This window comes from Mustelus asterias, chromosome 2 (genome assembly GCF_964213995.1).
Source record: "Mustelus asterias chromosome 2, sMusAst1.hap1.1, whole genome shotgun sequence".
In the NCBI taxonomy this organism is placed as follows: domain Eukaryota; kingdom Metazoa; phylum Chordata; class Chondrichthyes; order Carcharhiniformes; family Triakidae; genus Mustelus; species Mustelus asterias.
This window is the reverse complement of record NC_135802.1, coordinates 17,501,615-17,519,659: the sequence shown is the minus strand read 5'-3', so window position 1 is coordinate 17,519,659 and position 18,045 is coordinate 17,501,615. Positions and strand designations below refer to the sequence as shown.

General features: G+C 45.5%; 1 protein-coding gene across 12 annotated transcripts in view; it reads left to right on the top strand.

Moving 5' to 3' along the window:
- LOC144506100 (5'-AMP-activated protein kinase subunit gamma-2-like) overlaps positions 1-18,045 on the top strand; it is a 496,688-nt gene that overhangs the window by 376,895 nt on the left and 101,748 nt on the right. For all 12 annotated transcript variants that reach the window (XM_078231958.1, XM_078231951.1, XM_078231964.1 and 9 more), the window contains one exon: positions 15,844-15,895. In XM_078231958.1, coding sequence (XP_078088084.1) covers positions 15,844-15,895 — 52 coding nt within the window. The remainder of the gene's footprint in view (positions 1-15,843; positions 15,896-18,045) is intronic.

Below are 18,045 nucleotides of genomic sequence, written 5' to 3'. Positions count from 1 at the left end.
CAAGATGTTTTATGAAGATAGCCTAGACCCTGGGGGTAATTCTCCCAGCCTGCTGTGCTGCTCAGGTAGTGCAGTAGGCCGGGAGACATTAGCGGCGGCGGCCGTGTCACGGGATTTCCACTGAGCGTCACAGCCTCTGCGCATCTCCGAAGGTAACCAGTGCCAAGAGTGCAAGGCCAGAGGGGGCAAGGCCTACTGGAGGGGTGTGGCATATTGGGTGGGGGGAGAACCTGCTACCCCTCTGCAAAAGGGATCGATGAAGGAGTGAGAACGATCGAGGCTGGCCATCGGGCTGGTCGAGGCTGTCGGGCCTGGTCATCGGGGCAGGGGAGCTCGGGGCTGGTCATCGGGATTGGGAGGGTGGGGTCCGGACTGTCCGGGGCTTGGCGGGGGGGGGTTGAGGGTTGTTGTTGGGGAGATTGGTGCTGGCCCGGGGAGGTCCGGGAGGCCAACGATCAGCAAGTGGGGGGAGCTGGTCGGCCAGCGATGGGGAGCTGCGGGGCTGGCCAACGATCTGGAGGCCAACAATGGGAGGCCACTGTGCATACGCTGATCTCTGCGCTGACCAATCGGTGCATGTGCAGTGGCCCGCACAGCGCTATGCTGCCGGCCTCTCAGGTGGAATAGGACACGCCCCCTATTTACCAGAGGGAATCCGCTTGGGCACTCTGTGATGCACAGAGTGTCGGAGAATCGCTCTGGTAAGTATGCTAAAACGTCCAGCGGGATTTACACCCGTTTCCCACACATTGGCAACTTCAAATTTTTTTCGGGAGAATCCCGGCCCCTAAATTTTTAGTTTTGAATTTAGCAGGGGTGAGCATAAGGTGTTTCACTCCAGGTATGATTCAAGTGACCCACGAGGAAGCTTTTATCAAACAAAGTTTATTTAAGAACATGGTTAGGATATGACAAAAGGAATTAGCATAACTTTCACCAATTCATAACTTTTACCAATTACAAGATTCGAACATGATGCAGTATAAACCTTAACAGCTAGCTATCTATGTTGTTCCAAGTCAAACAACATCCCACAAACATGCACCCCTTTCTAGACTTGGCACAAAAAGCAAGTATGCTCACGTGATGCTGAGTTTGCAGCTTTTTAACACCTGCTGTGAATTGGTCCTGTGAATGTTGGATTGAAAATCTGAGGCTTCCCAGTCCTGGAACTTTCCAAAAAGCCTCTGAAGAGAGAGAGAGACAGAGACACTGCCTGCTTCCACCAGCTTCTAACAGCCACTAAACCAAAACTAAAAACTAGGACTATTCTGTGAAAAAAAACGATCCTAACCTGTCAATCATCCCCAATCAAGCTCCACTCGGCAATCCCCAAAGGATCATGAAATCCCAGGACACTGCATTAGTCCAGATTAAAAATAAACATGAAGTTATTTATACTGCCCCAGTAACAATACAGGACACCGGTTACAGACAACACGGTGCCGACAACTTCCAGCAACGGAATATGAATAAAATACATTTCTTAAAGGCACATTAGCATCACAGGGGAAATGTTCAAAAGGTTCTGAACAGTGATTTCATCTCTCCCCTGCATGCCTCATCCCCACCTTTGTTTCTTCCGCAATAAAGGAAATGTCTGTAACTCCCCTGAAACCATTAATGCCTGGCCACCATAAGGTACTGTACATTTGGCCTTCTGCTTAAGTTAGTGTCAATGAATAACAATGATGCACACACGAATAAAGTAACACCAATGTAATGTGAAATATTTACAAGTGAAATTTAAATTTGAAAAACAACCTCTGTGCTTTCACATCTTATGATAATAGCAATGGAATTGAGCAAGAAAGTTAAAGCCATAATGCAGAGCCTCCCCGTTTAGCCCACCCATACCTGCTGCACAGTCAGCTGACAGCAGGTTTCATCAATAAAAAGCTTCCCCTCCTGCGAATTGCGCATGCTTTCCATGCAGCCACCACTACTTAGAATTTTAATTGTTATCGCGTGGAAAATGGAAAAAGAGAGAGAGCGTAAGAGAGACACAGTTCCGGCTACGCCGTCAGGAACAGAGTGCTGTTGACAGAATCCTGGTCACCGTGTATTTTTAGTTCGAAGCAGAAGTTTTGAAATGCTTAAATCACTGAGTATAGGGGCGGCACGGTGGCACAGTGGTTGGCACTGCAGCCTCACAGCGCCAGGGATCCAGGTTCGATTCCCAGCTTGCGTCACTGTCTGTGCAGAGACTGCATGTTCTCCCCGTGTCTGCATGGGTTTCCTCTGGGCGCTCCAGTTTCCTCCCACAGTCCGAACGACGTGCTGATTAGGTGCATTGGCCGTGCTAAATTCTCCTTCAGCGTACCCGAACAGGTGCCAGAGTGTGGCGACTAGGGGATTTTCACAGTAACTTAATTGCAGTGTTAATGTAAGCCTACTTGTGATAAATAAACTTTAAAAAACTTTAATATTTTACCCAGAAAGGCGCTCCATTCTCAAGCACTATTAAGACAAATATATGGGAAATATTGTGAACTTTATGTATGCAAGCTGAATCCAAAGCTGTCCAAAAGAAGTGTGTGTCCCTGTGTGTGTGTGTATATATATATATATATTATATATACACATGCACACACGCAGGTGTGTCCCACTTTGAGTTCAGTGCTGTTTGTTGTAGTGTTTTGGTTCTTGCTAGCAGTTTTCAGAATGATGTGAAGAGGAAAAAATGATTAAACTTACATTTTTGCGAATGGCTCAGTGACTTGTATCTGGTGTGTAGTTGACCTTTGCCAAACCGCAACGTCCCAGGTTCGATACGTGGTGAATTAGCTGGGGTTAGGACTAAATTTAGTCAGCTCAGCCTAGCTGAGCTCCAAATGCCACTAATGGACGTTTGGGGCTCAGGGAATGACTTGGGGGTGGCATGGTGGCACAATGGTTAGCACTGCTGCCTCACAGCTCCAGGGGACCTGGGTTCAATTCCGGCCTTGGGTCACTGTCTGTGTGGAGTTTGCACATTTTCTCCGTGTCTGCATGGGTTTCCTCCGGGCGCTCCGGTTTCCTCCCACAGTCCAAAGATGTGCAGATTAGGTGGATTAGCCATGCTCAATTGCCCGTTAGTGTCCCAAGATTTAAAGTAAAGTAAAAGTAAAGTTTATTAGTAACAAGTAAGGCTTGGGTTAGCAGGGTAAATATGTGGGGTTACAGGGATGGGCCTGGTAAGATGTTCTGTCAGAGAGTCGGTGCAGCCAATGGCCAAATGGCCTCCTACTGCACTGTAGGAATTCAATAAATCTATAATTCTTCTTTGAACTCAGCAGGGGTTGTTGATGCAGCTGTTAAGGGAGTTGCGAGCACTGTGTTGATTGACAATTTTAACACAATTACACCAGAATTAGGAGCAGGAGTCGGTCATTTGCCCCCTTCAGCCTGCACAATCATCCATTTAACATCATAATTGTGGTCTCAATTCAATTTTTTTGGCAATTCCCCTCCCATAACCCTTGACTCCCTTGTCAATCAAAAATCTGACAAACTCAAGCCTTTAATATATTCAATGACCCGGCCTCCACCGCTCTGTTAGGAAGAGACACTCACAAACTAACAACCCTCTGAAAGAAAATAATATTCCTCATCTCAATCTGAAATGGGAGTCCCCCAATTCTAAACTGTGCCCCCTAGTTCTAGTCTGTCCCACAAGGGGAGAAATCCTCTCAGCATCCACCCTGACAAACTCCTTCAGGACCTTAGATGTTCCAAAGACTTCCCAATGTTCCTATACGACTCATGAGTTCGGTCCGTAGTGAATTTTGGACGAGTGGGTATGGAAGGGGCATGGGGGTGGTGTGGGTGGTTGGAGGGGGTATAGGGAATAAGATGGTGACCGCATCCAGCTGTTCTCAGCTCCCTTTAGCTGCCGAGAAACTCAAGTTTCAAGTTTGAGCATACCTCCAGAAACTAGGTTTCCATTAAAAATGGAAATGGGTGCTCTGGAGGCAGGTTACAGGTCATTTTTGCCTTTTGTTTAATCCTCACCCCTGCCTGTCCTTGTGACTCTTAAGCTCCTCCCTGGGAATGGGAACGCTGCCTGATTAAGTATTTGTTGGCCTTCCCAGAACATAAACACTGAGGCCAATTGTGAGAGCCTAACAGGTAACCTGATTGAGGCCAGTACCATCGTGCAGATGTAACATGAGGCCTCCTAGTCTGGTATAGGCCGGAATCTTCCAGCTCTTTGCACCGGTGGGATCTATTGATCCTGCCAATGGCGCCCCCCCCCCTGCGGGTTTCCCAGCGGCATGGGGAGCAATCAATGTAAAATCCCAGACCAGAAGATCCTACCACCCGCAAACGGTTCACCACCTCCCACCATGAGAAACACACCACGGGGAGGCCAGAAAATCCCCACCGTAATGTTTCCTCCAAAGCAGCCACCATAAAATTGGCATAGGATCTCCACAAGGTTTCATGGTACATTTTATTTGATGACCTGATCTGCGGAAGGAGATGCAGTTCACAAATGTGCACATATTGGGGGCGATTCTCCCAAAAATATTCTAAGTGTCGAATTTGCGTAAAAACTGGAGTAAAGCGCCCTTGATTTTTCAGCGGGATTTTCAAAATGAATCTCTCTCACTCTGTGCACCGCAGGGCCAATTCCTGCTGGAGAGGCCGGCAGCATAGTGCTGAGCGGGCACTGCCGGGCCCGCAGGCTGAGCGGGCCACTGTCAGTGCCGAGATTGGCACATGCGCAGTAGCCCCACACTGCCGTCATCCCAATTGCTGGCGATCCCTGCGACCTCGCCCACGTTGCTGCCCCTCTGACTCTCCCCCCCCCCCCCAACTCAGCCCAATCATTGGCCCCCCCCCCAGATGTGTCCAGGCCAGCCTTGCCCCCCTCCCGCAATCCCGATCCCAGCCCCCACCACCCCACCCTGATGCCCAGCCGGATCACTGGCCTCCCTCCCTCTGTCACTGATCCCAATGCAGAGTGGCAGCAGGACACCCCACCCCCACCAATCATCCCCCCAGAGGTCCCGCCCCTTCCCAGTAGGCATCACCCTCTTGGCACTGCCAGATGCCCAGTATTCAGTGCCAAGGTACCCTCTGGATATTGCCACTTTTCCCCTTGGGCAGTGCCAGGTGGCCAGGTTGGCACTGCCAAACTGGCAATGTCCGGGGGCACCCCCGACACTCTGGGGGGGCCTCAATGGCCCCCTTTCACTCCAGCGGGGTCAGGCCACCAGTTTCCCACAAGTGGAGGGCGATTATAAATCCCGCTGGAGTTAAACACTCCTGGCGGGGTGGAGAGGCTAGCGGGCCTGGAGATTTCAGTCCTGGGCCCGCTAATGAGATTCAAATTGCATTTAAATGAGAACTTGAATAATTTATACAGCTCCGCACCAGAAATGGGTGTGGAGCTGACAGCGCCAAAAATCCGGTGCCTGGAGACTCGCGGAGGCCGTGGCACCCAGCGGGGAGCCCGCTAAACGGCCTCCGCTTGAGTTTCCCAGCCTGCTGCTCTTAAACAACCCCATAATTGATTAAATTTAAGCAACGTTCAAAGAGTTGCTGAGTGTGTGGCAGGTCATAGCAGACTTTACAGTAGAAAATGTCAACATGACTCTTTCACTCTTCAACAACAATAATGTGAAACTTTCCTTTTTTAAAAAACGAATTAGCTTGACAACTCATTCCAAGGCCGACTGTCGTTGAATCCATCCTTTTGTAGATGAGAAGTGAGAGAAATGGGTGTGTAAGATATCATCCACTTTCTTCAGTTGTTAAATATGTCTCCCCAGTCCAGCAAAGTTTCTTGATGTTCTCCCATTCAATACAGTTGCTGGTGTGTTGAGCAGCCGCCTTGGATCCTTTCTCTTGTATGAGCATGAGTTGGGTTACATCTTGTATCCGACAATAAGCCTGAACTCATGAGACCTTGGCTGTTTCCGTGAAGCAGGTTAATAAACACAAACCGAAGCTAAACCATAGGAGGGGAAATTTTATGCCCCACCATCCCCGATGGGGGAATTGGAAGTGGTGGGGAGGGCATGTAGGTCCACGCAACTGTGGGAGTTACAAATAGTGTGACATGAACCCAATATCCCGGTTGAGGCCGTCCTCGTGTGTGCGGAACTTGGCTATCAGTTTCTGCTCAGCGACTCTGCGCTGTCGTGTGTCGCGAAGGCTGCCTTGGAGAACGCTTACCCGAATATCAGAGGCCGAATGCCCGTGACCGCTGAAGTGCTCCCCAACAGGAAGAGAACAGTCTTGCCTGGTGATTGTCGAGCCTGGTGATTGTCGATGAATGAACACCGCTCGACAATCACCAGGCAAGACTGTTCTCTTCCTGTTGGGGAGCATTTCAGCGGTCACGGGCATTCGGCCTCTGATATTCGGGTAAGCGTTCTCCAAGGCGGCCTTCGCGACACACGACAGCGCAGAGTCGCTGAGCAGAAACTGATAGCCAAGTTCCGCACACACGAGGACGGCCTCAACCGGGATATTGGGTTCATGTCACACTATTTGTAACTCCCACAGTTGCGTGGACCTGCAGAGTTTCACTGGCTGTCTTGTCTGGAGACAATACACATCTTTTTAGCCTGTCTTGATGCTCTCTCCACTCACATTGTTTTGTTTCTTAAAGACTTGATTAGTTGTAAGTATTCGCATTCCAACCATTATTCATGTAAATTGAGTCTGTGTCTTTATAAACTCTGTTTGTGAACAGAATTCCCACTCACCTGAAGAAGGGGCTTAGAGCTCCGAAAGCTTGTGTGGCTTTTGCTACCAAATAAACCTGTTGGACTTTAACCTGGTGTTGTTAAACTTCTTACTGTGTTTACCCCAGTCCAACGCCGGCATCTCCACATCATGTAAGAGATCCCAGGGCACTGGAGTTATTCCCGGACTCCTGGTCAAAATCAATTTATCCCTCAAACAACATCAGAAAAATAGATGATCAGGTCACTATCTCATTACTTTCTATGGGAGCTTGCTGTGAGCAAATTGGCTGCCATATCTTCCTACTTTACAACTGTGACTACACTTCAGATTCTCCATTGATTTTAAGTGCTTGTAACAACCTGTGGTTGTCAAAGATGAGGGATAAATACAAGTTTTTCTTTTTGATCTGCACAAGGGAAATGTATGAACATTTGTGATATTTATCAGTGGGTAGATAGCAACAACAACCAAATATTTAAATATTTATATTGAGTCATTAATGTAGTAAAATGTCCAAATTTGCAAGTATTATAAAGCTAAATTAGACACTATATCAGGCGAGATTAGGACAGATGGACAAATGCTAAATCAAAGTGGTAGTTTTTGAGGTGCTTTTTAAAGGAATAAAGCAAGATAGTGAGTGATGGAGGTTTAGGGAGGGGATTCTAAGGCATGGGCAGCTGAAGGCATTGCAACCACCAATGGTGGAATGATTAAAATCAGAGATGCTCAAGAGGCCAAAACTAAATCAGTGTCAATATCTCGGAGGATATCGCAGAGATAGGGAGGGCGGGGAGGCCATGGGGAGATGTGAAAAATGTGAGTTCTAAAATGGAAGCATTATTTGACCGGGAGACACAGCAGATCAGCGAGCACAGGGATGATAGGGGAATGGACTGAGTGCAAGTTAAGACACTGGGGTAGTAGAGTTTTGGATGACCTCATATTTATGAAGGACAGGGTGGCAGGCCAGCCAAATATGTGTTAGAATAGCCAAGTCTAGAGGGAACCAAAAGACCTGGATCAGGGTTTCAATATGAGATGAGGTGAGGCAGAGAACAAGTCGGGCGATGCAACAGAAGTGGAAGATCAGAGTGGAAGTATGTTTGGAAGATCAGCGTCAGGTCAAACATGACACCAAGGTTGTAAACAGTCTGGTTTACTTTCAGACAGTTGCCAGAGAGAGGGATGCAGTCAGAAGCTACAGATAACATTGCGGCTCTGAACTCTAGGTCTGTTGGATCAGGGTCAACCCAGACATCGCCATGCACACAGAAGACTTCTTAGCAAAACTACAATTGTAAAACCACCCAAGATAGCCTCCTTATGTCTGAGGGAATGTTTCTAAATAGTAATGTTGCAGAGGATTTGTGTGTTGTAACTTGTAGACAATTATAAATCCTGCTAATCCTACTATATCCTTTGCCTGACCTTCAGAATACCACGGCTGTCGATGTGATTTGAAGATATGGTGAAATGGAGATTCAGAAGTCTGTTGTGATGTCACAAATTTCAGACACAGTTAATTTGGGGTACTTCCATATGACACATGGAGATCATCAAACTGACAGTGCTTAATCATCTGATACACTTCCCCTGCCTCCCATCATGTAGTTCTATCGTTCAAATATCACAAATAAGAAATAGGAACTTTTTTTAATCCATTCATGGGATGTGAGCGTCACTGGCTAGGCCAGCATTTATTGCCCATCCTTAATTGCCCTTAAGAAGGTGGTGCTGACTTGCCTTGAACTGCTGCAGTCCCTCTGTGGTGTAGGTACACCCATATTCCTATTAGGGAGGGAGTTCCAGGACTAATCGGGTTACTAATGAAAAAAACTAAATGATATTTGGTTTAGCAAGGAAAATGTTTTTCGCCAGAATTCTATCGCCCCGCCTGCCATGGAATCGGAGCGGGTGAGGGGCAGACAATGGAAATGTCCGTTGACCTCAGGCAGGATTTTCCGGTCTCACTTGAGCGAGGCCATAACATCCCGCCTTTTATCTCCAAGTCATTCAAGCTATGAGTTTTCACATCTTCAATTTGAATCAGGTAATCGGAGCCAGAACAACATTAATACTATTGATACCTGGTGTCGCGATTGCTACTCTGGATTACTGTCAAACTTTTTCTGCCTAGTCTGTGGGACAGCTCTCCCTGTTTAAGCACCAGGACAGATGTCGGTAAAAGAGGTGTTCAGACTAGTTTTACTCTTTTCAAACTTTTCCGTAGCGGTAAACTGAGTAGTTTACAGATCTTTCCGAGGGAAACTTAAGAGTCAGCTACATTGCTGTGGGTCTGGAGTCACATGCAAGCCAGACTGGGTAACGATGGTGGATTTCCTTCCCTAAAGGACACTAGTGAACCAAATGGGTTTTTGCAACAATCCCATAGTTACGTTACTGTGGCTAGCTTTTAGTTCCAGACTTATTAATTAATTGAATTCAAAATCCACCAGCTCTCACAGTGAGATTTGAGCCCATGGCTGAGAGCATCAGCCTGGGCCTCTGGATTACCAGTCCAGGAACATTAGCACCATGCAACCGTCCTCCTTGGGCAGGTGCAGGCCTGATGACATTAATGATCTGTTTGTGTGCTGTAACGTTCTGTCATTCTAAAGGGGTGAGGAGTTGGAAATGGTTTTGCCCTTTCCGTGATGTAAATTCAGTCAGTTCCAAGTTTTATTTGTGTTCGTCCTCATTTCTATTTGTCCTGAATTACGCACCTGCCCTTTGATGATGTCACTCCTATTTATAATAAACATTATCTCCAGTATATCTGTGCAATTTACCAAAATGGTGAAATATTGAACTTCTGACAATAATGGGATGGTATTCTAAGCAATGAAACTTGAGGTGATTTAGGATTGAGAATATGCCATTTTTTTTATTCGTTCATGGGCTGTGGGCATCGCCGGCTGGGCCAGCATTTATTGCCCATCCCTGAGGGCAGTTGAGACTCAACCACATTGCTGTGGCTCTGGGATCACATGTAGGCCAGACCAGGTAAGGATGACCGATTTTCTTCCCTAAGGGACATTAGTGAATGCGATGGGTTTTTACGACAATCGACAATGAATGGTTTCATGGTGATCATTAGACTTTTAATTCCAGATTTTCATTGAATTTTAATTTCACCATCTGCTGTGGTGGGATTCGAACCCAGGTCCCCAGAGCAGTACCCTTGGTCTCTGGATTACTGATCCAGTGACAGTACCACTGCACCACTGCCTCCCCTGTTGGAACATGAACACGGATAGAAGGGGAGGTTGTTGATGTGGACATTGGATTTTCCTGCTTTTGACAGTAATGTTAAAGTTACAGATGTCTCGATGTGTGCTGCCAGTGCTTGTGGCTGCTATAGGGCGTTGGAAGCATCTGTCCTGGATTATGGTGGTTTTAGCCTTTACCTTGAGATTCATTCCAACTTACTGTGTTCAATTAATTACACGAGACTGCAGATACACTGCCTTGAAATATTGTGTTCGTCGTATGAGGTGTAAGGTAGTGTATGTCAGTGAAACCATTCACTGAAAGAAGCTGCCTTTTTCTATCGGGGATACATTACTGATGCTTTGAATGAAATATGTACAATAAATTTGGTATGCGATGCTTCTAAGTAAGATTACCCGACTTTGGACTGAGTATGGTTGTATTTATATAATGTATTGTACTTAAGGCACCAGAAAGTAATTCCACTGCTTTACAGCGAGGTACCCTGCTTGGAGGGAATATTGATTTGAGATGGGCTCAAACACAAGTACCTGTTATTTGAATTCTACTCCGTTTGAGTGATTTTCCCTTTGGTATCTATGGGACTAATGTCCAGACAGCTGTCTCCCATTGCCTAATATATTGCATAGTTCATTGATTGAGGTGCAGGCAGCTTTCTTATTGTCCTGACGGTTTTCACTATCTAATGCAGATTGTATGCATCAAATACAATGTACTATATGGTAACTGAATAGGTTTAAGCTCATTCATTATCCAATTCAGGTAGCATAGATAATGCTTTAGATTGTAGAGCGATGGAAATGCAAGAACCGCTAATTATATTTAGTATATATAGAAATTAAATGCAATGTGTAGCGCAGTGACTAAGATGCATAATGGCTTTCTCTCAATATCTCATACATTGTGTGTATATTTCCAACGCAAATCTCTTTACATAATTCAGTATGATATATGTTTAACATATTGTGCATGAATACCTAATACTAAGTGGGTTACTTAAATTACCTTCTGTAATATATACTAAATTATCTTCTGTAAATTTATGCCTGATATATACATGTATATTTAATTCAGAATGTATACCTAAATGAGTATTCTCCAATCCTCTGGGACCTCCCCTGTAGCCAGTGAGGATACAAAGATTTTGGAAGGTCTAATACAGATAGGAAATATACAGTAAATGGCAGAACCCTTAAGAGTATTGATAGGCAGAGGGATCTGGCTGTACAGGTACGCAGGCCACTGAAAGTGGCAACGCAGGTGGAGAAGGTAGTCATGCTTGCTTTCATCAGCCGGAGCATTGAGTTTAAAAATTGGCAAGTCATGTTGCAGCTTTATAGAACCTGAGTTAGGCTGCACTTGGAATATAGTGTTCAATTCTGGTCGCCACGCTACCAGAAAGATGTGGAGGCTTTGGAGAGGGTACAGAAAAGATTTACCAGGATGTTGCCTGGTTTGGAGGGCAGTAGCTATGAGGAGAGGTTGGAGAAACTTGGTTTGTTCTCACTGGAACGATGGAGGTTGAAAGGGCGACCTGATAGAAGTCTACAAGATTATGAGGGGCATGGACCAAGTGGAAGCAGAAGCTTTTTCCCAGGGTGGAAGAGTCAATTACTAGGGGGCATAGGTTTAAGGTGCGAGGGGCAAGGTTTAAAGGAGATGTACGAGGCAGGTTTTTTACACAGGGTGTGGGGTGCCTGGAACTCGCTGCCGGGAGAGATAGTGGAAGCAGATACAATAGTGAATTTTAAGGGGCGTCTGGACAAATATATGAATAGGATGGAAATAGGGGATATGGTCCCCGGAAGGGTAGAGGGTTTTAGTTCAGTCGGGCAGCATGGTCGGTGCAGGCTTGGAGGGCCGAAGGGCCTGTTCCTGTGCTGTAATTTTCTTTGTTTTTTGAGTATTTCCCTGTAAACCCAATGCAGCATTTGTATGCTTATGTAAGTAAAATGGCCTGATGCAGGCAGGCTGTTGGAGCCTATTGCAACCGAGAGGTCATGACTTCAGATCGCATCTTGGCAAATTGTAAAGTTGACCTAAATATATTGGATAATTTGAGAGCTGGGATGAATAAAAACTTACTAGCCCTAGCTCCTGACTCTTAATGCTCGCAGGGCAATTAGGGTATAACTCATTTAATGGTCAATCTGGCATAAAGGTCAACTTTTAGCCAAAAAAAATCATTTATTTTTCATATCTCGCATAAGTCGAGCCCTGACCTTTTGGCCAAAAAAATCCAAAATCTTTGTACAGTGGCTAGCACTGCTGCTTCACAGCGCCAGGGACCCGGGTTCCATTCCTGGCTTGGGCCACTGTCTGTGTGGAGTTTGCACGTTCTCCCCATGCCTGCATGGGTTTCCTCCCACAGTCCGAAAGATGTGCTGGTTAGATTCATTGGCCACGCTAAATTCTTCCTCAGTGTACCCGAACAGGTGCAGGAGTGCGGTGGCTGGGGGATTTTCACAGTAACTTCATTGCAGTGTTAATGTAAGCCTACTTGTGACACTAATAAATAAACTCACTCGCCACTGAAGTAAATTCACCATGGTGCAGACATACTCATTGATAGAATAGCACACCATCGAGGGCAGTTGTTCAGTTCCTCGTGTCTGCACAAGTCAACACGTGCTGTCAGTGACTACTTCACTGGTGGACGCTGCTTTCCTCCAATATGGCAACATGATTTCAAGAAGCAGTGGCAGATACACAGCCCACTGTACACTTAAAAGTCACCGAGATTGCAGAGCAGATAGATAATTGTGCAGCAGTTCATGAATTCAAGATATTGGAGAAGAACATTAGAGATTAGCTCTCTACACAACTTAAGAAGAAATCTACAGAGGAAAGCCTAGCATGTGGCCACAGTTAGAACCATAGTATTCCTACAGTGCAGAAAGAGGCCATTCGGCCCATCGAGTCTGCACTGACTCTCGTTGGAAAGCAAAGTTGCAATGTACAGAAATGAAAATTGGCAGATGGACTTTCAGTTTAAAGAGATCATTGAGTCTGCACCACCACTGCAAAAGGGCATCTTAACCTGGCTCTTCCCTCTGTCCAATCCCCGTAACTCCTCTGCATTTCCTATGGTTAATCCACCTAACCTACACATCTTTGGACGCTAAGGGGCAATTTAGCATGGCCAACCCACCTAGCCCACGCATCTTTGGAGTGCGGGAGGAAATTGGAATACCCAGAGAAAACCCACGCAGACACAGGGACAACACGCAGACTCCACACAGACAGTGACCAGAGACCGGAATCAAACCTGGGTCCCTGGTGCTGTGAGGCAGCAGTGTTAACCACTGTGCCACAGTGCTGTTTCTTGGAGGTCCAATCAAATCTTCACCCTGAAACAAACAAGAAATTTAGACATTGCAGTTTTCAAAGCTAGTCCTGGAAGGTGTACCAGGTTTATGAAGAGAAATAATTTGGTATTGTGACAAAAAAGAATGATTTCACGAAGTCTCCCAGCAAAACCTGATGACAGGCTTATCAAACATCGAAGAAAGAGTGGATAGAGATGTATTGGGAACATGGATGAGATGAGACTCCCATGAATTTTGACATTGCAGCCTTAGAGGACAGCTGCTTAAGAAAAATGAATTTAATTGTATAAATGTGTAAATATTTTTTAATTAGTTTGATAAATTTGATGAATTTAGTGTACACAAATTAATGTCTTTCTCCATGGAGCTTATTAGTTATTTATAAATAAAAACTCAGTAATAAAAATACTTTTTGGCTCCTTTTGCACTGCCTTTGGTGGTGGCGTTGCTGGGAACAGTCTCCAAAATGGCAACACTTCGATAGGGTCGGCATGGTGGCACAGTGCCGAGCATGGCTGCCTCACAATGCCAGGGACCCAGGTTCGATTCCTGGCTTGGGTCACTGTCTGTGTGGAGTTTGCATGTTCTCCCCGTTTCTACGTGGGTTTCCTTCAGGTACTCCCACAGTCTGAAAGACGTGCTGGTTAGGTGCATTTATCTGAATAGGCGCCGTTGTGAGGCGACTAGAGGAATTTCACGTAACTTCATTGCAGTGTTAATGTAAGCCCTACTTGTGACTAATAAATAAACTTTTTTTAAACTTTAGCGAGAGGGTGGATTTCAACCCCTCGAAACTATTACTTGTGGAAAAGCCAACCCTTTCATCTCAGAAACTTGACTTTTACACGAGTATATGTGGTTAATACCAGCATCATTCATATCTGGGTTTGTCAACTCTGCTAGGTGTATAATAAAAGCCAAATGCTGCAGATGCTGGAAATCTGAAATAAAAACAGAAAGTGCTGGAAAAATTCAGCAGACCTGGCAGCATCTGCGGTGAGAGAAGCAGAGTTAATGGGCCGGATTCTCCCTTTCCGCTGCAGTGAATGGAGATGTGGCTGAACGGTAAATTCTCCATCCTTACTGGCAGCGGCAGCGTGGTGTGAACAGCTGGAGAATTCCAGCCGATGTTCCACGTTCAATGTGACTCTTCTTCCGAAGAACGTTAACTCTGTTTCTTTCTCCACAAATGCTACCAGATCCGATTTTCCAGCATTTTCTGGTTAGATGTATTTCTGTAGCTTTTACTCATATGATCTCCTGCCTCCAACTGCCTTGACTCCATGCTCCTGTCCCAACACCCTGTGGAGAAACCATGTTACTTGTCCAGTTTCTCCTTAATTGCATCTATACTATTCACTTTGTCCACTCCCTGTAGTGTGAGTTCCACATTCTCACCGCTCTTTGGATGAATACGTTTCGATATATTTAATGCAATGTATTTAATGCCATTGGCAATATGTTTAATCGAGTGTGAAATATATTTAATGCAGTGTATAATGTATTGAATGAAGTGTGCAAAATATTTAATGCAGTGTTCAGTGTATTTAATGCGATGTGCAATATATTTAATGCAATGCACAATGTATTTAATGCAATATGCAAAATATATAATGCAATGTGTTTAATGCAGTGTGCAAAATATGTAATGCAATGTGCAATGTATTTACTGCAGTGTGCTGCATTAATTCTGTGTGCAATTTATTAATGCAATGCACAATGTATTTAATGCAGTGTGCAAAATATATAATGCAATGTATTTAATGCAGTGTGCTGCATTAATTCTGTGTGCAATGTGCATTAAATACATTGTGCATTGCATTAATAAATTGCACAGAATTAATGCAGCACTGCATTAAATACATTGCATTATATATTTTGCACACTGCATGAAATACATTTTATTAATGCAATGCACAAATAAAATGTATTTAATGCAGTGTGCAAAATATATAATGCAATGTATTTAATGTAGTGTGCAATGTATTAATGCTGTCTGCAATATATTAAATGCAGCGTGCAATGCATTTAATGCAATGTGTATATCTATACTGAGGTCCAGGTAAAGTCTCCCTCACATTGAGACTGCAGCAAATCGGACTGTTCCAATACCGGTTTTGTGTGTGTGAGGAGGGAGGGGTGTACCAACACGCACCATCACACCATTTATCCGATTTCCTTTCACAACGTTCGCGGATTCAAAAGAGAGAAACAAAGTACGAGGGGAAACACGATGTGTGTTTGATTGACGAGGGGTTGGTCGCAGAGCAGCCGCCCGCTGGCCGGGGAGGGGGAGAGGGGCACCCCTCCCTCTCTCTCTCTCTCTCTGGGCCGACTGGGTGGGCAGCTCCGTTGCCAGGGCCAGACTCAGACAGAGGGAATCGATCGCCGGCTTGATCGGAGCGGATCGGCGAGTGGAGGGAGGGAGGGAGGCCTCGGGGGGGGGAGGGGGCAGTGTCCGCGCCGCTCCGGCAACTCCGCCTCACAGAAAATACAGCGATATCAGCTATAGACTTTAATCATTATTGTGTTTCTGCTTCCCTCCCCCCATCCCTCCTTATTGTCTTCCCCTCCCCTCGCCCTCCTCCCTCCCCAGGTACAAGTCTCGGCGGAAGGTATGCTGGAGAAGCTGGAGCTAGAGGATGAAGGTGAGATTGCTAAAGCCCCACAGGCAAGGCATGCATGCAGCTGCCCTGGGGCCAGGGGAGAGTGGGGATGGGAATCACCCAGTGAGTATTGTAAAAGGATATGTTTGCTCCAGACTTTATTGAAAGCTCTCCTCTCACTCTCCTCCTTTTGTTCTATTTTTTTTCTGTCCTTCTCTCCCCCCCCCCTCCCCTTTCATTTTCTCTTTCATCTCTCCTACATGCATTTTTTAAATCTTCAAGTTACCATCTCCACACAATATATTGGGTAGGTAGGGTATATATATATTTATAATATATGTTATCGGCTCAAGCTGTTTGTGTGTTTTTTTTGAGTGATGCCCGTGTGTGAACTTAGACCAGTATTTGGTACAAAACTTGCAAGGTGGCACTGCTGCCTCACAGCGCCGGGGACCCCGGGTTCGATTCCCGGCTTGGGTGACTGGCTGTGCAGAGTCTGCACTTTCTCCCCGTGTCTGTGTGGGTTTCCTCGGGGTGCTCCAATTTCCTCCCATTGTCTGACAGACGTGTTGTTTAGGTGGATTGGCCGTGTTAAATTCTCCCTCTGTGTACCCGAACAGGCGCAGGAGTGTGGCGACAACGGGATTTTCACAGTAACTTCATTACAGTGTTAATGTAAGCCTACTTGTGACACTAATAAATAAACTATTAAAAAACTGTGTGTGTGATCCACTGCCCATTTTTAACATTTATTTCCTGATGATGCATAATGAGTTTCTTCATTCTCCTCCCCCTTCTTCCCCCCTCCCCCTTCTTCCCCCCCTCCCCCAATAATGTTTAATATTTCCCCTTCCGTTCGTGTATAGAAACACCATTTGCTGGATATGTGTCACTTGGAATGTTTAATTAATACATTTTTGATTAAGTTCAAGACAAAAGGTAGTAAGGGGAAAAGTGAAAGATAGAGAAACCAAAGAACAAAAATCAAAAAGGGCCACAGTACGCAGACTGTGGAGAACTCAGAAGGGTCCAGTAAGGCTAAGAGAAATAAAATACAGAGAGTGTATAAAACATGACAGGGCAGATGGTCCGAGGTGAGTTTGCTTTAATGCAAGGTGTATGACTGGTAACCATGATATGGAGTTGCCAGTGTTGGACTGGGGTAGGCACAGTAAGAAGTCTCAACACCAGAGTCAAGTCCAACAGGTTTATTTTGGTAGCGCTGCTCTTTCATCAGGTGAGTGGAGGATTGGGTTCACAAACAGGGCATAGAAACCCTACAGTACAGAAAGAGGCCATTCGGCCCATCGAGTCTGCGCCAACCACAATCCCACCCAGGCCCTACCCCCATATCCCTACATATTTTACCCGCTAATCCACGCATCCCAGGACACTAAGGGCAATTTTAGCATAGCCAATCAACCTAACCCGCACATCTTTGGACTGTGGGAGGAAACCGGAGCACCCGGGGGGGAAACCCACGCAGACACGAGGAGAATGTGCAAACTCCACACAGACAGTGACCCAAGCCGGGAATCGAACCCAGGTCCCTGGAGCTGTGAAGCAGCAGTGCTAACCACTGTGCTGCCGTGCCGCCCTTTTAAGCAATGTTATAATTGTTAATGCAACCTCTCTAGCCCAGAATAAAACAACTAAAACCATGCAAGTCTTGTCCTGGGGAGATTTTGGAAATGTTAGATTTATTGTTTTGACGTTTTTTTTTTGTTTCCTCTTTATTTATTTTTGATTAATCTTTCTTTTCCTCTTTTGATTTCTCTCTCTCTAATGGATTTGACTCTTAATTCATCCTCCCACTCTGTCATTCCTTTGTTTCTTTATAAATCCTTAAATCTCATTGTTTAAGAAGATATGCTATATAGACACAGAGTCAATTACAAGATAATGGTTGGAATGTGAGTCTTTACAGATAATCAAGTCTTTATATATGCAGACAATGTGAGTGGAGAGAGGGTTAAGCACAGGTTAAAGAAATGTGAATTGTCTCCAGCCAGGACAGTTAGTGAGATTTTGCAAGCCCAGGCAAGTCGTGGGGGGGGTTACAGATAGTGTGACATGAACCCAAGATCCCGGTTGAGGCCGTCCTCGTGTGTGCGGAACTTGATTATCAGTTTCTGCTTAGCGATTCTGCGTTGTCATGTGTCGTGAAGGCCACCTTGGAGAATGCTTATCCG